This window comes from Cervus elaphus, chromosome 12 (genome assembly GCF_910594005.1).
Source record: "Cervus elaphus chromosome 12, mCerEla1.1, whole genome shotgun sequence".
In the NCBI taxonomy this organism is placed as follows: domain Eukaryota; kingdom Metazoa; phylum Chordata; class Mammalia; order Artiodactyla; family Cervidae; genus Cervus; species Cervus elaphus.
In genome coordinates this window covers 71569184-71587546 of record NC_057826.1, presented here as the reverse complement: position 1 = coordinate 71587546, position 18363 = coordinate 71569184, and the positions used below count along the sequence as shown (strand labels likewise).

General features: G+C 40.1%; 1 protein-coding gene across 13 annotated transcripts in view; it reads right to left on the bottom strand.

Annotated features, from left to right (window-relative positions):
• RYR3 (ryanodine receptor 3) overlaps positions 1-18363 on the bottom strand; it is a 548224-nt gene that overhangs the window by 152407 nt on the left and 377454 nt on the right. For all 13 annotated transcript variants that reach the window (XM_043919301.1, XM_043919310.1, XM_043919307.1 and 10 more), the window contains exons 37-38: positions 12971-13073; positions 12024-12161 (exon numbers count right to left, since the gene is read on the bottom strand). In XM_043919301.1, the coding sequence (XP_043775236.1) occupies positions 12024-12161; positions 12971-13073 (241 nt within the window). The remainder of the gene's footprint in view (positions 1-12023; positions 12162-12970; positions 13074-18363) is intronic.

The window sequence follows — 18363 nt, the reverse complement described above, 5'->3', positions numbered from 1 at the left end:
TTGCTGATCCTTCTGCAAAGACTTTATTCTCAGTAATACCTGAAACCAGGGTGGTCTGCTCTAGAAGGGTTTGCTCTGGAGGCCATGTGTATCCAGGCCTCAGCACACACCTCACTCATCCATTTCTGCCTGTCCTCATCTTAGTAGGTGAATTACCTCCAGTTATAGCCCCCCTAAGTTAGCTTATCAATTGAATGACATTTTCTATTACATGCCCAATACTGAATAAAGTACTCTATACGAAACTATGTCAAGACGCAGTTACTACCCACAGCAGCCTAGCCAGGAAAACTAAATATGTAAATAAAGTGTAAAATAATGGGTAAAACTGTATTTGCCCAGGACATTTAGAAACGAAACCATTTATAAGAAGGTACAACTTCTGTTATAATACACATGCCCAAAAGAAATCAGAAAAGAGAAATGATCAGATCTTCCTCTCTTACTTTTCCCCTTAATGATGAGTCCTTTATCTGAAGTTCTTTATATTTCTAGAATAAGTCCATATTGCTGCTGCTGTTTAGTCACTAAGTCCTGCCTGACTCTTGTGACCCCAGGGTCTGTAGCCCGACAGGCTCTTCTATCCATGGGATTTCCCAGGCAAGAATACTGGAATGGGGAGCCATTCCTTTCTCCAGGGGATCTTCCTGACCCAGGGATTGAACCTGTCTTTCCTGCTTGGCAGGTGGATTCTTTGCCATTGAGCCACAGGGGAAGGTGTAGGTCCATATTGCATGGAGATTAAAGAAGCAAGGAGAAAAAATTCTATCATGAATATATCTTCCACAGAAGATACGAAATGATCTGAGAGGAAACACATTCCTATGGTTTGCAACACCATTTCCTTTCAAAAGATAATTTATACAAGTAGTTCATGTAGTAAATGCTTATTTTTGTTGTTGTTGTTCTGGTATCAGTGGGAGAGTGCTGACAATTTTGGAAGATGTTTTTTAAAAAGCAAATGGAGAAGATTCTCAAGAATACTTGAATCTCTTTCTTAAGCAGAGACAGATGCAACTAAATACTGATTTCATTTCTGCTGTTTTTCTAAGTTCATCTTTGGAAATGCTGCCCTTTCATGACTGAGAACACTTTGGTGTTCATAAGAAAAACATCTCTAAGTCTGTGAGTCTGTTTCTGTACTTACAGAATAAGCTTAGGGTTACCAGAGGGGAAGGGTTAGGGAAGGGATAGCCTGTTTTGGATTGACAAGTATATACACTGCTATATTTAAAACAGATAAACAAACACCTACTGTGTAGCTCAGGGAACTCTGCTCAATATTCTGTAAAAACTTACATGGGATAAGAGTCTGAAAAGAATAGAAACTTGTGTATGTATGACTGAATTATTTTTCTGTACACTTGAAACTAACATAACATTGTTAATCAATTGAAGATCAAATTGTTAAAACTACAAAAAAAAAAAAAAAAGAGAGAGAGAGAGAGAAACGAAACACACCTCCTGAAGGGGGTGAGGCTCTAGGCAAAACATAAAAGTGAGGTGAAGCGGTCAATCTGCCATTTGCCTTCATGTTTGGCCCCCTCTTACTGTCTCCCACATATGCCCAGACGTCCAACTGCTCCACTTAGGACCTCCCCACCACGTGATGAAATTGCTTCCACAGTCTTGGTTGCAGTCGTAGGATTTTTATCCACCGATTTACCTGTTCCAAGAAGGCCTTGTCAAGTGCACTGGATGGTTCAGCTCATGGGATTTTAAAAAAGCTATAGTGCTTTTTTTCAAAAAGGAAAAAGAAAGAAAGATATGGAACCCAGCTCTTGTTTTTCTGATGAGAAATAAAATCAGCTCCTATGAAGCAGAATGCCTTTGGGAAGCTAGATGTATACGCGTGGTTTCCTTGATGATTATAAATGGCTTCGTTTATGAAATTATTAACTTTCTGACTCACACTCCACTGTTGTAATTAGTGTAATTAGGGATAGTCACATTCAGGCAATTATATCAAGTATACGATCTAGAAGCCACATTTTAAATGATTGCTCAGGTTAACTCAGAGTGGAAATATTTCTAAGGCACTGTATTGTTTAGGGAGACTTGGTGACTGAAAGATAGTCTAAAAGAAAAACAGCTACTTCACTACTCGATTTCTCGACTAGTCAGACATGCCAAATAAGAAAAAAGGATTAGAGTGTCTTTGAATTAGACCTAGGTTTAATATATTAGTTTGGGAGCCCAGTATTTATTGGTAGGTTGCTTATTTCCTTCCACTTGTCACTTTATAACTAGCTATTGAACCTCAGAATCTCAAGTCCATTATTCTACGAAACTTGCAAGAAAATTCTCTAGGGAATCACCCATCATCCTTGGTATAACTCTTTTCTAAATGGTCAAATTACCAGCTTTGCAGTGCCAACTATAATAAGAGAAAGGTCATTTATTCACAAGGTACAGGTTTAAATTTTAGGCTTCAGAGGTCTGGAAAGAACTTTTTCATCCCTAAATTTAGACCACAGTCCAACTGGCCATCAAGCAATGAGGTGCATGCTTAATATCAAAGAGCAGATGTTGGCCACTGGCAAAGCAAATCCCAACATCTTACAGATTCCCAAGCCTAGGCTGGTATGACATTTCTTTGACTGTGCTCCTAAATCTGGGTCAGTTTGGAAGAAAAAGTATTCTGATTACTTTGTGGAGAGGGCGCCAACAAAACTGCACTGTACTTAGTTTAAACTTAGAAAGCAATTTATAATGCTCACACTTACAATGGGAAAAGAAAATAATTATGCGCCTCTAAGTTATGTAGACTTATTTTTAAATTCTAGGTGATTAAAAGTCAGCTTGTGGTATGCTGTAAATGCTCTGGAGGCATAACAGGTGGTAGGATCAATTTCAAGTAGAAAGAATAAGTGTATTTATTTTGACCTCTGCTTTCTTCCTCCCTGTGGTAGGCTGAATAAGGCCCCTCCACCCCATCGCCAAGATGTTCAGCTCTGAATTCTCAACTTGTGACTATGTTGCCTGACATGTCAAAGATGCTTTGTAGATGTCATTACGTTAAGGATCTTGAGATGGGAAGACTATCCTAGGTTATCTGGGTGGGCTCAATGTAATCACAAGGGTCCTTATAAGAGGGAGGCAGGAGGGTTAGGAGTCAGAGAAGGACCTGTGATGACAGAAGAAGAGGATGGACTGGTACCTCTGCTGGAGGGCCACTAGTCAAAAATACAGGCAGCCTTTCGAAGTTGGGAAAGGCAAGAAATGGATTCTCCCCAGAAGAACTGTAATGCTACTAACTCATTTTAAACTTATGACCTCTAGACCTGGGTGGTGGTGAATTTGTGCTGTTTTAAACCACCAAAAGTGAAAGTGAAAGTCACTCAGATGTGTCTGACTCTTTGCAACCCCATGGACTATACAGTCCATGGAATTCTCCAGGCCAGAATACTGGAGTGGGTAGCCTTTCCCTTCTCCAGGGGATCTTCCCAACCCAGGGATCGAACCTAGGTCTCCTGCACTGCAGGTGAATTCTTTACCAGCTGAGCCACAAGGCAAGCCCTTAAGCCCCCAAATTTGTGGTAATTTGTTACAGCAGTGCAGGAAACTGACATAGCCTCATGGATAGAAAGTCCTGGGTTGAGGATATTTGACTCCTTTTCTGAAGGTCCAAATCAGACTGGAGCATTTCAGTGAGCGAGCACTACAGACATGCGACCTGAGAGAGAGCTAGTTTTCGAAGTTTTTGCTGAGGCAACTGGAGTAAATAAATGACAGCGTTGCTGACACAAGCGAAGACTGTCTGGATCTGGCCCCAGGGCTTGTGTCAAGCATGAATGACATTAAACGCAGAAAGTACCACAGAACCACTATGGCCCATTAGATACCGTATACACATTACAGACAGCACATTCTCTAGTTGCTGTAACACAGCTTTTTGGCCTCTACTCCCTTTCTGAACATCAAGGGCAGAACTGCATACATCTCAACACTACCCACTGAGTAAATGAAAGATGCTGTAGGTGATGACCATGGCATATTGAGTATTCCTGACCACTGAGTCAGCATCTCTTTGACCCTTCTTCCTTTTTAACAGAACCCTGCTTTTGTACACATATCTGACTCTCTACCTCATGGCCAAGTTCCTCTGTGAAAGGGCCCAACCCTACTTCAAAGATGGCTCTGTGGACTAAGTCACTAGCACATGTTATTTTCTAGGTCACGTTCCTTGGTTCAACAGCTGACCCCTGATCAAGTTGTCCAGTCAAAAGTGATCTCAGGATTCTTGCCTTGAATACCAGAGTAGAAGAAACTTTCTCACCATTCCCTTGAGCACTGTCGTTCATGGATGAGGCCCAGAAATGCAGTCACCATGTTGGCTGTGGAGGTGAGCAAAGCCAAGGAATTAATCCAACAAAGGGACGGGGGCCATCACCTCCAGATACGCCCGTCATTAAATTCCTTTATCAGCTACTCTATCTGAATTGGGTTTTCTGTTCTTTTTTTTTTTTTACTGAAAGCACCTGAAATGATAAACATGGAAGTGAAGTTCTTATGTATGAACTATACCTTTTATATTCACTTCAGGAGCTGAAAGGTATACCAACTTCTAAGTACCAGAACATACTGGTACTGAATTCTGAATTTACTGAATTACTGAATTTACTGAATACTGAATTCTCATATTCCCTTCTCCTACCCCGTGAGATAGGAACTATTATTATTCTCTTTTTACAGAGAAGAAAACTAGAACAGAAAAGTTTCAGAAATCTGCTTAATATCATAAGCAGTAAATGACAGAGCTGGGATTCAAACCTTGCCTGCTGGAATCTAAACCCATCTATGTTACCGTCTTAGTGCTGCTTACTCTCAATAGCTTCATAAAATTCAGAAAAATAGTTATCTTTATTAATGCTTTAAATTTATATTATACTGCTTAGATGCTCTCTTCATAAACTCCAAAATGGATTCAGAAATAAATCCTGAAAATTATAAAGCTTTAGCTCTTTTTCTAACTGACTCTGAGCCGGGCAGATTAGTCACTTTCCCAGAGGCTCAGATTCTTCACCAATAAAATGAAGTGAACAATATAAAATTCATGTTTAAGAAAATGAATGAGTGTGTCGTCTAGCGACAAGAGTGCTGGCTACTTTGTTCCTGCTCTGCCTGTGTGACCTTGGTCAAGATGCTTTATCTCTCTGAGGTTCTGTTCACTTGTGTGAAGTCAAGTCACTTGTGGCTCAATATTCTACAATTCTGTGTCTATCTGACCCATTGAGTTCTTGAAAGGGTTGTCCTAATTTATTAAAATAGTGAAATGAACAACTGTGTCTTCATTGGGTTAAACTGATAAGCACTGAGAATTTTACCACTGAATTTTAATGCCAACCAGCCTTATCACGATGTTACCCAGCTTGCACTTGCTAATAGTAAAATCTGAGACTGAGGAAATAAAAATCTTTAAACGCCAGTGGTTACTGACCCTGGTGAAGAAGTGGCCATTATCAAAGCATCACCGCACATCGACATTGAGATGAGCTGTGGCAACTTGATGGCCTTTCTGATGACTTGTCCTGATTGCTGGTGGAGAAAGAGCCCTTCCTGTGTCGGGGTCAGATGCCACAATAACACCCACTAGATTTAGTTGGGAAGATTTACTAGGGAGAGTGTCATGCCCTCTGTGCTCCATGCTCCAGAACTTCCTCTGGGCTGGAAGTCTGGTCTGTGTTATAAAGTGGCCAAATACCTACGACTTCTTAGCAGAGAAGGTCAGGGAGAAAGCTAAATCCATACATTCCAAGGAGATCTGGAAAATTCATCATGCTAATATCTCTGGAACTCCCCAGGCGGCTCATCAGTAAAGAATCTGCCTGCCATTGCAGGAGATGCAGGTTTGATCCCTGGGTCAGGAAGATCCCCTGGAGAAGGAAATGGCAACCCACCCCAGTATTCCTGCCTGGGAAATCCCATGGACAGTGGAACCTACAGTCCATGGGATCTCAAAAGAGATGCAACTTAATAACTAAACAACAGTTTCTCTGAGCTTTCCTGGTGCCTCTCTGGCTTGGGCTGTGCACTCGTTACTGCTTTTGCCTCATTTCAGTAGAACAAGGATTCTATAGAGATCACTGAGAGCAAGGCTGCAAGGCTCTGAAAACCTGAAAGGCAAAGCCTGCAAAGACAACTGGACATTGTTCCTCACTGATAAGAAAGAACTGCTCTGTTCATGTTGTGTCATCAGGGCCCAGTGAACAGGCACTGGCGGTCAGACCCCAGAGGAATGTGATGGGCAACCCTCTGCTTCCCCGGGCTCCACGGCAAGCAGCTGAACATCTAAGAAAGCACCCAGCTCTCCTTCATCTCAGCTCTGCACTTAATTTTTAGACATGCGCACTTGTTTCCTTCTCTTTTGGCTTCCCTGTCTGGGAAATAAGGGTAAAAATTCAGGCAGCTTGCTAGATAGAACACTCTATTTCTCATCACAACAGTAGTAGCCAATATTTGCTAAGAACTTCTTGTGAGTCTGACTCTGTGCTAAATGTGGTACCTGAATCATCACTTAACTCTCCAGATTATCAGGTAAGAACAGAAAAGACAGATGTGGTAGGAACTAAGTTTCCCCCACACGGATGGCTGTTGTTCGACTAATCCTCGCTTTATTTTTTATTTAGGCAAAGAAGCGCTACAATTTAATAAACAAATCAAGGTTCCTGTCTATAGATGGTCTATAGACTGAGGCAGCATGGGAGTGAGGGCTGTACAAGAGATGAGCCTCCCCTGTCTCTGCACAATTGGACTTCACAAAACGCCCAGTCCCCCTGGTCTGGCTACCCTTGACTTTGGCTCTCAGGGCTGGTCATGCGTGGATAGTCTCCTGGCGGTTGACTATTTCTGCTAAATCCATTTCCCTCTCTCAGTGGTTTTCTACCTTGGCTAGAGCCTCCCCACTTGTGAAACAACTGCGTCACCCCCAGGACCATTTCCCCAGCTGGCCGGACACCCCTTCCCATCAGAGGCAGCCTCACAAAGCATCCATGAGACTGCACTTCTGCCAGCCCATCTCTGCAGCCTCCTGGGGTCTCATCCATCATATGGAGATAATTAGCCTCTTGTTTTTGAAATCAGTCAACTAACCTCATAATCACTTTCTCGAAAACATTCAGGCGATTAAATGACCGATGATGACAATGGGGAAGAGAGCACAGAGAGAACAGATGATGTTTGCTGATGTGCTAGGGAGGGAAACCCCTGAAAATCCTGGATGTGACACAGATGGGACAGCAAAAGACTCAGGGACCTGAGGTCTCTGTCTTTACCCTGTTGGGAAGGTAATCAAATTGCTTTTATTTTAGTGTCTAGGTCTATTCGGTGTGGGGAATAAACTGATGCTGAGGCAAGCTCCTGGCCATGCATCCTTGATCTCTGAGCTTCTCCATCCTCCCCTGCCCTCTCCCCCCAGCCCCACAATATCCCTGCACAGTTCTCAAAGATCAGGGGCCCTGGGTATGGAGCCTGATTCTCATCTTGGCCTATTTTTTACTTGTTGCAAGAACCTTGTCCACATTACTTCGCTCCTCTCAGGCTTAGCTGCCTAGCGTACAAAATAGGGACCTGGCTGCCACTGTATCTGGTTGTTTGCTGTGGGATAAACAAAGATTTGAATTTTTATGCCACCCCCTGTGTGACTCTGGAAAGTTATCTAACCTGTCTTTACATCAGTTTCTTCAATTGTAAAATAGGAATAACATTGTTGACTGCGTATTTTTGTTGTGAGAATTAAATGAGGTAATACTCAAAGAAGTGCCAGGACAACACTCAGGACACAGTGTGTATACCATGCAAATGTCAGCCCCTCCCTCCTGGCAGCTGTAAGGGCAAGTAGTATAAAATACATGGTAACAATAATATGTCACACTCTGAGACTGTGAACCACTGGAGTTTTCAGGACACGCTGCTCTAACACACCCTGCCTTTCCTACACTTCCTCATTCTATTCCTTTTACAATTCAGCCAGTCTCAATTCACTGCCACTCTTGGAATATGATTTTTGTTTTTTAGCCTCTGGGCTTTGTTGAAGTAGCTCCTTTCATCAAAAATACTTTTCCCTCTTACATCTACCAATTTATAATCTTTATGGAGTTTTCACTCCCCTCCTTTGGCCACCTGCTGTCCCTTATCTGTACTTTTATAGCACACCCGACCGCATGCTATATGGAGTTTGGCTGTTCACACCCATTTCCTCCTTTGTCTGTAAGGGCCACATTTTCTTCATCTTTGTGAGTCTCAAATGATTAACACGCATTAGAGGTTGAAAAGATTTGTGCTGATGAGGTGAATGTAGAAACAAGTAAGATGTGGTCTCTGTATTAAGTCCCAGTAAAAAACACTTTGCCTAAGGTGACATGACTTTCCCTACATTGCCCTGTTAGACACATGGCAATGTTAGAAATTTGTCTTATGCCCTGGATGACACATGCCCTGTTGGAAATTTTGTGACAATGTGGCAGGGGCAGGGAGATGAGCATGAGGTGGAAAAAAAGACTTCCTGGAGGATGTGTCTGTGTGTGTACGTATTAGGGAGAAGCTGATAGGAGAGAATCTAAGGGGGCTTAGAAACACTGCCTGAACCACAGATACACCTACTGCTAAATTATCTTACTTTGTGTGTATCTGTGTTGGGGCCCAGGATTTATTTTGGGGGTGAAGAGTAGACTGTTTTCCCTCCTCAGTATGAGAACAGGCTGCAGCATGTAGGCGGGGGAGAATCTGGGGCTTGGGCCTCAGGTTATTTAGTGACTGGGTGAGATCTGATATAGGCAGCAGTTTTCTTTGCAGAGAGAAGATAGTGTGAAAACCTGCCATGGGGAAAGCACTCAGGGAATGACAGAGGTCAGGAAGGCACCGACGTTGAGTTGTGAAGTGACAAGTGACTTTTATTTTTTTTAATTTTAGAAGTTAGCAGAAAGAGCTGGTTGGCCTTTTCTGGAGGAAAAACTCAGTGGTTACAAATTTAAATTCAAGGAAACTCTACTTAAATTGTAGTGTGTTTCTGAGAAGCACTGGCCTCCAACTAACAGGCAAAAGATTTTCTGGACAACTTGGTGGATTGGGATTTAAAAAAAAAAGTTACTTTGTATGGTGGGCTGATACTATGCTTCTTAACCTCTTCATTATCATATAATTTTTTGATAGGATTGTAGCAACTTCTATATGTGTTAGAATTACTTTGGGCAAATCCCTTTAACACTGAACCAGCTAGCAGGATTCTTATGGGTTTCAGGACACTGTTCTTCCTCTTTCCTAAATGTTGAGGTTCCCCTGCAGGTTATCTGGCCAACACCAACTGCTCATAGAGGAGAAATTACACCACCTACACTGAAAACCCTGAGTCCAGATCTTTGGCTAAGTCAATTTTTTGATGTTAAAATTCTGACCTCTGTGGGGTTCAGGTTCCTACACATAACAGTGAGTCACAGGAATGAGTTACCTCACAGATACAATAAGCAAGATAAAAAGATGATGGTTTAAAGAGGCATTCTCTATGTAATATGTAGGTTGGGGGCTCAACATATTAATATATATGCTGATAAATTCTATGGCAAGCTTCATGGGATGATGGAAAGAGTGTGGAAAACCTTGTCAAGTTTGGAAGAGTGGAAACCTTGGAAGTGTGGAAAACCTCAATCAAGTCATAGCTTTACTCATCTTGGTTACCTTGGGCTGTTGACATCAAGTCACTCAGAAATTCTTTTTTTTTTTTTTTTTTTAATTTTAATTGGAGGCTAATTACTTTACAATATTTTGGTGGTTTTTGCCATACACTCACATGACTCAGTGGAAATTCTTCTAGTACCAGGTAACGGTGGAAAGAATAAGTGTCCTTTAGCTCTTCTGAGTCTTATGTTCATCAACTACACAATGGAAGAGTGACAAAAACTAATACCAGTAAACTAACACATATGAAGTATTTTGGAAATTGTCAGTTCACCATAGTATGCTATTTTCATCATCTAAACTTTTAATATTTTATCAATTCCAAGGGTAAGAGAAATCATAAGCAATAACATGGGTGATATTACCAGTATTTTAAAGGATTGGAATCTTTTATGACAACTGGGTATGTATTCAGAACCATCATTTCCACTCAATCACGTGAAAAACAATCTTGGGTGGAGTACGGCAGTAAAACCATCTCCAAGATTTTCTCTTAAAAAGTCGGCCCTGAGTGAGGAGTTTTGTGTCCCTGGAACACCTGGCAGGGAACCCATATGCTGACAACCAGACGTGTTTGGCCACCTTCTATTCTGTTTCTGGGACTGCAGGATAGGAGACTTATGACACAAAGTCTGAACCTCTCATAATTCTGCTTGTGGAAGGGAAGAAGTGTGGGGTGAACAATGGAGTCTCACGCTGGAGTGGCCTTTCAGGTGGTTCTGCACGTCCTGCCAGAACAGATAAAACATAATCTTTCTGCTTGAACCCCGGGGTAGCAAATGCTAAACACTGTAGTCCTTAGAGCTTGAAAACCATTCTTAGAGTTAGGGAGACTTCAGAATCAGGTGGGCTAATCTGACTCTATTTACCTAACATGAAGTGGTTGCCTTGGAGGACCCCTGGTCGTGACATATTGTCTTAGAAAGAAGCATCCATTTTAAAAACAGACTCTGCAGGTAATGTGGGTCAGTTCAGTCTATTTTTAGTTCTGCTTTGGCAGTGACCACAAAAGAATTCTAAACTCACTTTTCTGAACCTTTGAATCATGCTGGCATGTTCTCACCAAAGACCTCCCCTCCTCCATGGTGAGAAATAGGACCGATCAAGGGTTGCCAGTGCAACTGCTGCCAAGTACCCCTGACACTCTTTTGAGGCTTCAACACTTCTGCTGATAAATGGGGACAATTTTTTCCCTTCAGAGATAGTCTGACAAAGATGGAAGGTCAATAGAAAGGGCAATAAGATGTGTGAACCCCAAAGTAGTGTTTTCAGAAAAACTGATCATATCTTGACAGTCTATTGCTCTAGTCTATAATTTGAAAGCATGTTCTAAGATGGATAGGAACAGGGAGTAAGATAAAAGGCAATTACATTAAACCTGGGAAATTCCCTCTTCTTTAGACAAGTGAAATACTTGCATAATTTCATAGTATGGAGCAGACTGAGTATAATATGGAGACAATCTTCCTCTTGAAGTATAAATAGTTTATGGATAGTAAACTGTCTTGCACTACAAACAATTATCTTGTTTCAACATGGAAATGGTTTCAATGATAGGAATTATCTGTACTATAAGAATTAGAGAAATGATTTGAACAAGGTTCAGAAAAGTTGAAAGATAGAAGGTCCAAGTCCTCTAGGGTGTTGTATTAAGAAAATCATAGCCCCCAAATGAATACAAACTCCCCTGCTCCAAACCTCACAACCTATTCCCTTTGATTGCTAAGGGGCTTCCCTGGTAGCTCAGACTGTATGGGGCGATTTTGAATGCAAAGGAACCACAAAAAAAAAGTGACAAGAACAATGAGGGTTACAAGAGGAAGACTATGAAAACATAAAAGAAAGAAAAACAGAAATCTGTGTACAAGTATCAGGCATTTAAAAGTAGACAGACAAAAGCAGACCCACCAAGCAATCTATTCCTTTCAGAAGACTCTGAAAGTAAGATCCTTAAGACAGAAGGAAAGCAGAGCCCCAAATATAGAGCATTAAGAGCACCAATTATAACAGAATGCCCAGATGCTTCCTGGAAGCTAAGCAGCCCTTCTCTACCCCACAATATATGTTTAGGAAGTTCATTACCTTAATTAGGGGCTTCCCTGGTGGCTCAGACAGTAAAGAATCTCCCTGCAATTCAGGAGACCCCAGTTTGATCCCTGGGTCAGGAAGACCCCTGAAGAAGGGAATGGCAAGCCACTCCAGTATTCTTGCCTGGAGAATCCCATGGCAGGCTACAGTCCATGGGGTCACAAAAGGGTGGACATGACTGAGTGACTAACACTTTCACTTTCATTACACCTTAGAAGATTTCTGGGTTGGGAGCACCATGATCGAAAGGCATGGGAACTTACTAGGGCACCTCTCCTCTTCCTCCGTTGGTTGCTCCTTCTCTGGCTTGGGAGGGCCTTTGATTCTCTGCACCAATGCACAGAATTTTCCAGTCCAAGAGGTATCTTCTTCCTCCACTTCCTCTTCTTCCAGGGGAACCCCTGAGCAAGCCACAGAAAGAGGGACAACCTCAAACAGTACACAAAGCCACCAGATAACTGAAAGAACTAGAAACACTGCTTTCCATCCATTGGAACTTTCTAAATATACTATTGGCAGCCTCCTATAAATATTTATCTACATCATGTCTTCTGGCAAGCTTTTTAAATGATAATTTCTTGTATACAAAAACATAAAGTAATTTCAGTCTCAAGACTTAATTTTTTCTAACCCATACCCCAAACGGGCTCCAGAGTATCTAGAAAGAAACAGTTAACAACCTGTTACTTCAAATGAAAAAGTCATCTCTTATCCACATAGCTCTCAATCTACTCATGTCCAAGCAGCACAATTGCTGATGGCCACTTAAAACCAGCAGATACATATCAAAGTAGAAATGGCTGGTTTAGAATCCTGAAGGGCAGACATGGTCATACTCGTATCATTGCAGAAGCTAAAAAGCAAAGGTGATCAGAATCTTGGTTCAACTGGGAAGACTGTCCCAGCTATCTAACTTGAGATAAATTGGGTGAGGTTTATATAAAGATCTGTTCTTTTCTTTCTTTCTTCAGAGACCCAGTCCCCTCTCTTAGATCTCAGCAACATTTCTTGTAGACAGGAGTTTCAGTCATGTATTATTCCAGGATGATGTCCTATATCTTTTCTGATCCAAATAGTCTGGAAAGAATCATTTCTTGGACAATTAACATTATAATTTTAATAGAAACTAACTTTACAACCCCCCATGAACTTCTAACCAAGGAACCGTGAACGGCCTTGTCTTGGATAAAGCTTTTATCTGGAAGCTCACCGCAGTGAAGGAGAAGGTCCTCGTGGAAGTCATACAGCTCTTCCCGGATCTCTTCTGGGCATGGGCAGTTCTCCCCCAATTGAAAGTTAAGAAGCATGTTGATCTTGGAGGGATGAAAAAGAATGGCTAGTTGGTTCTTAATGTCTTGTCTAAAGAACTCAGATCCAACCTTAGATACCTAACATTCTTTGCAAACTTTATTTAACTCGATTTTTTTTTTTTGGTGTGTGTGTAAAGACAGCCAACATTTAAAAATAGCTTTTTATAACTGAATCACTTTGCTGTTAAACACTGTAAATGTTCAAAGTTCTGAAACACTGTAAATCAACCATACTTCATTAAAAAAATTAAAAATAAAAATTTTTTTAAAGTGCACAAACTTCCGGTTATGAGATGAGTAAGTCTGCGGCTGTAATGTAACAACACTGTGCATGAAAACTGCTAAGACAGTAGATCTTTTCTAAATTTTTAATTGGAGTATAATTACTTTACAATGTTGTGCTGGTTTCTGCTGCATAACAAGAAGAATCAGCCATAAGTACACATATGTCCCCCCTCTCTTGAGCCTTCCTCCCTCCTCACCCCCACCGCCACCCCACACCTCTAGGTCACCACAGGGCACTGAGCTGAGCTCCATGTGTTACACAGCAGCTTCCCATTAGCTATCTATTTTATTTTTCCTATTAGTTCTTATTAATTTAATTAGGCAATATACACATAGTTAAAAAATAAGTACAAAATATACTCAGCACAAAGTTTTTGTCTCACTCTGATTCCTTGCTGTTCAGTTGCTAGGTCGTGTCTGACTGTGACCCCATGGACTGCAGCATGCCAGGCTTCCCTGTCTTTTACTATCTCTTGGAGTTTGCTCACACTCATGCCCATTGAGTCGGTGATGCCATCTGACCATCTCATCCTTATCTAGTTTACAGGTAGTAGTGCGACTTTCTCAGTTTGTCCTGCTCTCTCCTTCTCCCTCTGTGAGAATAGATATTAAAAGTTTTCATCATAAGAAAAATAATTCATAACTATGTGAGGTGATAGGTGTTGATTAAAATTACTGTGATGATCCTTCTACAACATAGACAGATATCAAGTGATTATGGTTGTACACCTTAAGCTATACAATATTCTGTGTTAACCAAACCTCAACAACTGGGGGGGAAACACCACTACAAAAGCAAAAAAAGGAAAATAAAATATTCTAGCAATATTGCTTTACATCACCAAAATACTGTCTCTGCCCTCCTTCTTTGGAATAACCATTATGGTAACTATGGCTCTAATCCCTGCCTTTAAGAATGCCAATCAATAACTGTAATACACCACATTAACAAATTGAAAGATAAAAACCATATGATTATCTCAATAGATGCAGAGAAAGCCTTTGACAAAATTCAACACCCATTTATGATAAAAGCTGTCCAGAAAGCAGGAATAGAAGGAACATACCTCAACATAATAAATGCTATATATGACAAACCCACAGCAAACATTATCCTTAATGGTGAAAAATTGAAAGTATTTCCCCTAAAGTCAGGAACAAGGCAAGGGTGCCCACTCTTACTATGATTATTCAACATAGTTTTGGAAGTTTTGGCCACAGCAATCAGATCAGAAAAAGAAATAAAAGGAATCCAGATAGGAAAAGAAGAAGTAAAACTCTTGCTGTTTGCAGATGACGTGATCCTCTACATAGAAAACCCTAAAGACTCTACCAGAAAATTACTAGAGCTAATCAATGAATATAGTAAAGTTGCAGGATATAAAATTAACACACAGAAATCCCTTGCATTCCTATACACTAACAATGAGAAAACAGAAAGAGAAATTAAGGAAACAATACCATTCACCATTGCAACAAAAAGAATAAAATACTTAGGAGTATATCTACCTAAAGAAACAAAAGACTTATATATAGAAAACTATAAAACACTGATGAAAGAAATCAACGAGGATACAAATAGATGGAGAAATATACCGCGTTCATGGATTGGAAGAATCAATATTGTGAAAAATGACTATACTACCCAAAGCAATCTATAGATTCAATGCAATCCCTATCAAGCTACCAACGGTATTTTTCACAGAACTAGAACAAATAATTTCACAATTTGTATGGAAATACAAAAAACCTCGAATAGCCAAAGCAATCTTGAGAAAGAAGAATGGAACTGGAGGAATCAACCTGCCTGACTTCAGGCTCTACTACAAAGCCACAGTCATCAAGACAGTACGGTACTGGCACAAAGACAGAAATATAGATCAATGGAACAAAATAGAAAGCCCAGAGATAAATCCACATACCTATGGACACCTTATCTTTGACAAAGGAGGCAAGGATATACAATGGAAAAAAGACAACCTCTTTAACAAGTGGTGCTAGGAAAACTGGTCAACCACTTGTAAAAGAATGAAACTAGAACACTTTCTAACACCATACACAAAAATAAACTCAAAATGGATTAAAGATCTAAATGTAAGACCAGAAACTATAAAACTCCTAGAGGAGAACATAGGCAAAACACTCTCCGACATAAATCACAGCAAGATCCTCTATGACCCACCTCCCAGAATATTGGAAATAAAAGCAAAACTAAACAAATGGGACCTAATGAAACTTAAAAGCTTTTGCACAACAAAGGAAACTATAAGCAAGGTGAAAAGACAGACTTCAGAATGGGAGACAATAATAGCAAACGAAGCAACAAAAATTAATCTCAAAAATATACAAGTAACTCCTGCAGCTCAATTCCAGAAAAATAAATGACCCAATCAAAAAATGGGCCAAAGATCTAAACAGACATTTCTCCAAAGAAGACATACAGATGGCTAACAAACATATGAAAAGATGCTCAACATCACTCATTATCAGAGAAATGCAAATCAAAACCATAATGAGGTATCATTACACACCAGTCAGAATGGCTGCTATCCAAAAGTCTACAAGCAATAAATGCTGGGAAGGGTGTGGAGAAAAGGGAACCCTCTTACACTGTTGGTGGGAATGCAAACTAGTACAGCCGCTATGGAGAAGAGTGTGGAGATTCCTTAAAAAACTGGAAATAGAACTGCCACATGACCCAGCAATCCCACTCCTGGGTATACACACCGAGGAAACCAGATCTAAAAGAGACACGTGTACCCCAATGTTCATCACAGCACTGTTTATAATAGCCAGGACATGGAAGCAACCTAGATGCCCATCAGCAGACGAATGGATAAGAAAGCTGTGGTACATATACATAATGGAATATTACTCAGCCAATAAAAAGAATTCATTTGAATCAGTTCTAATGAGGTGGATGAAACCAGAGCCCATTATACAGAGTGAAGTAAGCCAGAAAGAAAAACACCAATACAGTATACTAATGCATACATATGGAATTTAGAAAGATGGTAACGATAACCCTATATGCAAGACAGAAAAAGAGACACAGATATATAGAACAGACTTTTGGACTCTATGGGAGAAGGTGAGGGTGGGATGATCTGAGAGAACAGCATTGAAACATGTATATTCTCAAGTGTGAAACAGATCGCCAGTCCAGGTTGGATGCATGAGACAAGTGCTCAGGGCTGCTGCACTGGGATGATCCAGAGGGATGGGATGGGGAGGGAAGTGGGAGGGGGGTTCAGGAGGGGGAACACATGTAAATCCATGACTGATTCATATCAATGTATGGCAAAAACCACTACAATATTGTAAAGTAACTAGCCTCCAACTAATATAAATGAAAAAAAAAAAAGAAGGAATGCATGATTCTGAGAAGAAAGTTATGCATTCAAGGCATGCATAATGATCTTATGATGATCTTAAATGATCTTTAGAGAGATGGGTCATGAGAATACAAAGATGTAAATAATACACTAATGAAATAAAGCCATAAACTGTGAGTTGCTAAAAAAATAAAAGTAGCTTTTACTTTTTTCTGACTATAAAGGTAATACAGAATTTGATTAGCCAAAGAAGAAAATTTACTGAGATCTCCCCCACTGAGATAGCTGCTGTTAATATTTTAGTTAATATCTCTATGTAGGCGGATTGAGATTAGAATCTAACTTGACTTTTTTGAAACTCAATTTTTCAACTTAATTTATCTCAAGCATTTGATGGGGAATACATGTAAATACATGGCTGATTCATGTCAATGTATGACAAAAACCACTACAATATTGTAAAGTAATTAGCCTCCAACTAGTAAAAATAAATGGAAAAAAAAAATCATTTAGCTGAAAAAAAAATAAAAAAAATAAAAATGTTCTTAACCTGATCTCTTACAGGTGCACTGCATTTCATCACAAGGATGAACAGCAATTTATATAAAATGTATGTAAAATTAATGATCTGCTCTGAAATATCTCAGTTGCTTTCATTTTTTTCATCCCTGTAAATAAAGTTGGTTTGAATTTCCTTTTACTTAATTTTTGTTCACATTTCTGTTTATTTTCTTAGGATAAACTCATAGAGGCGAAATGCCTGGATCAAAAGGTTTGTACATTTTAATGGCTTTTGATATGAATTGCCAGATTGCTCTCCAGAAAACTCACAACAGTTTGCAATATTACCAAATTTATACAAGAGTGTGTATTACTTGCCAACTCCATTACAGTAATGAGAGTTAACATATTTTCAAATATCTTCCTATCTAATGAGTAAAAAGTGTCACATCCCTGTTGCTTTAATTTGCATTTAATTGGTGAGGTTGAACTGTTTTTTTCACACAGAAGGACTGTTTTCATCTCATCATTTATAAATTTCCCGTCCATGTTCTTCCTCCACTTTTCTGTTGTGTGATTATCTTTTAAAAATTAATTGGCAAGTGCTTTGCACATCTCTATAGATCATTATCTCTTGGTAATATATATTCCTGGAGAAGGAAATGGCAATCCACTACAGTACTCTTGCCTGGAAAATCCCATGGATGGAGGAGTCTACTGTAGGCAGGCTACAGTCCATGGGGTCGCAATTCCAAATACATTTCCCAGTTTTTAGTGAGCTTTTAATTGTGTTTGTAGAATTTTTTTGACATGTCAGTTTTATGTTTTGCAGCCAGCTTATCATCCTTTCCTGTACAAATTTATGTCAGAGGTGCTTCGCTGTTTCTGTGCCATGGACTACCCTGACTTCCCCAGTGATTCATTGGAAGAGAATCTGCCTGCCAATTCAAGAGATGCAAGAGATGCAGGTTCGATTCCTGTGTTGGGAAGATCCCTTGGGATAGAAAATGGCAACCTACTCCAGTATTCTTGCCTGGAAAATTTCGTGGACAGAGAAGCCTGGCAAACTATAGTCTGTGGGGGTTGCAAAGAATCAGACACAATTTAGTTACCAAGCTTGCACATACTATTTGGACAGTCTGGTGAAACCCATGGATATTTTTCTCAAATTA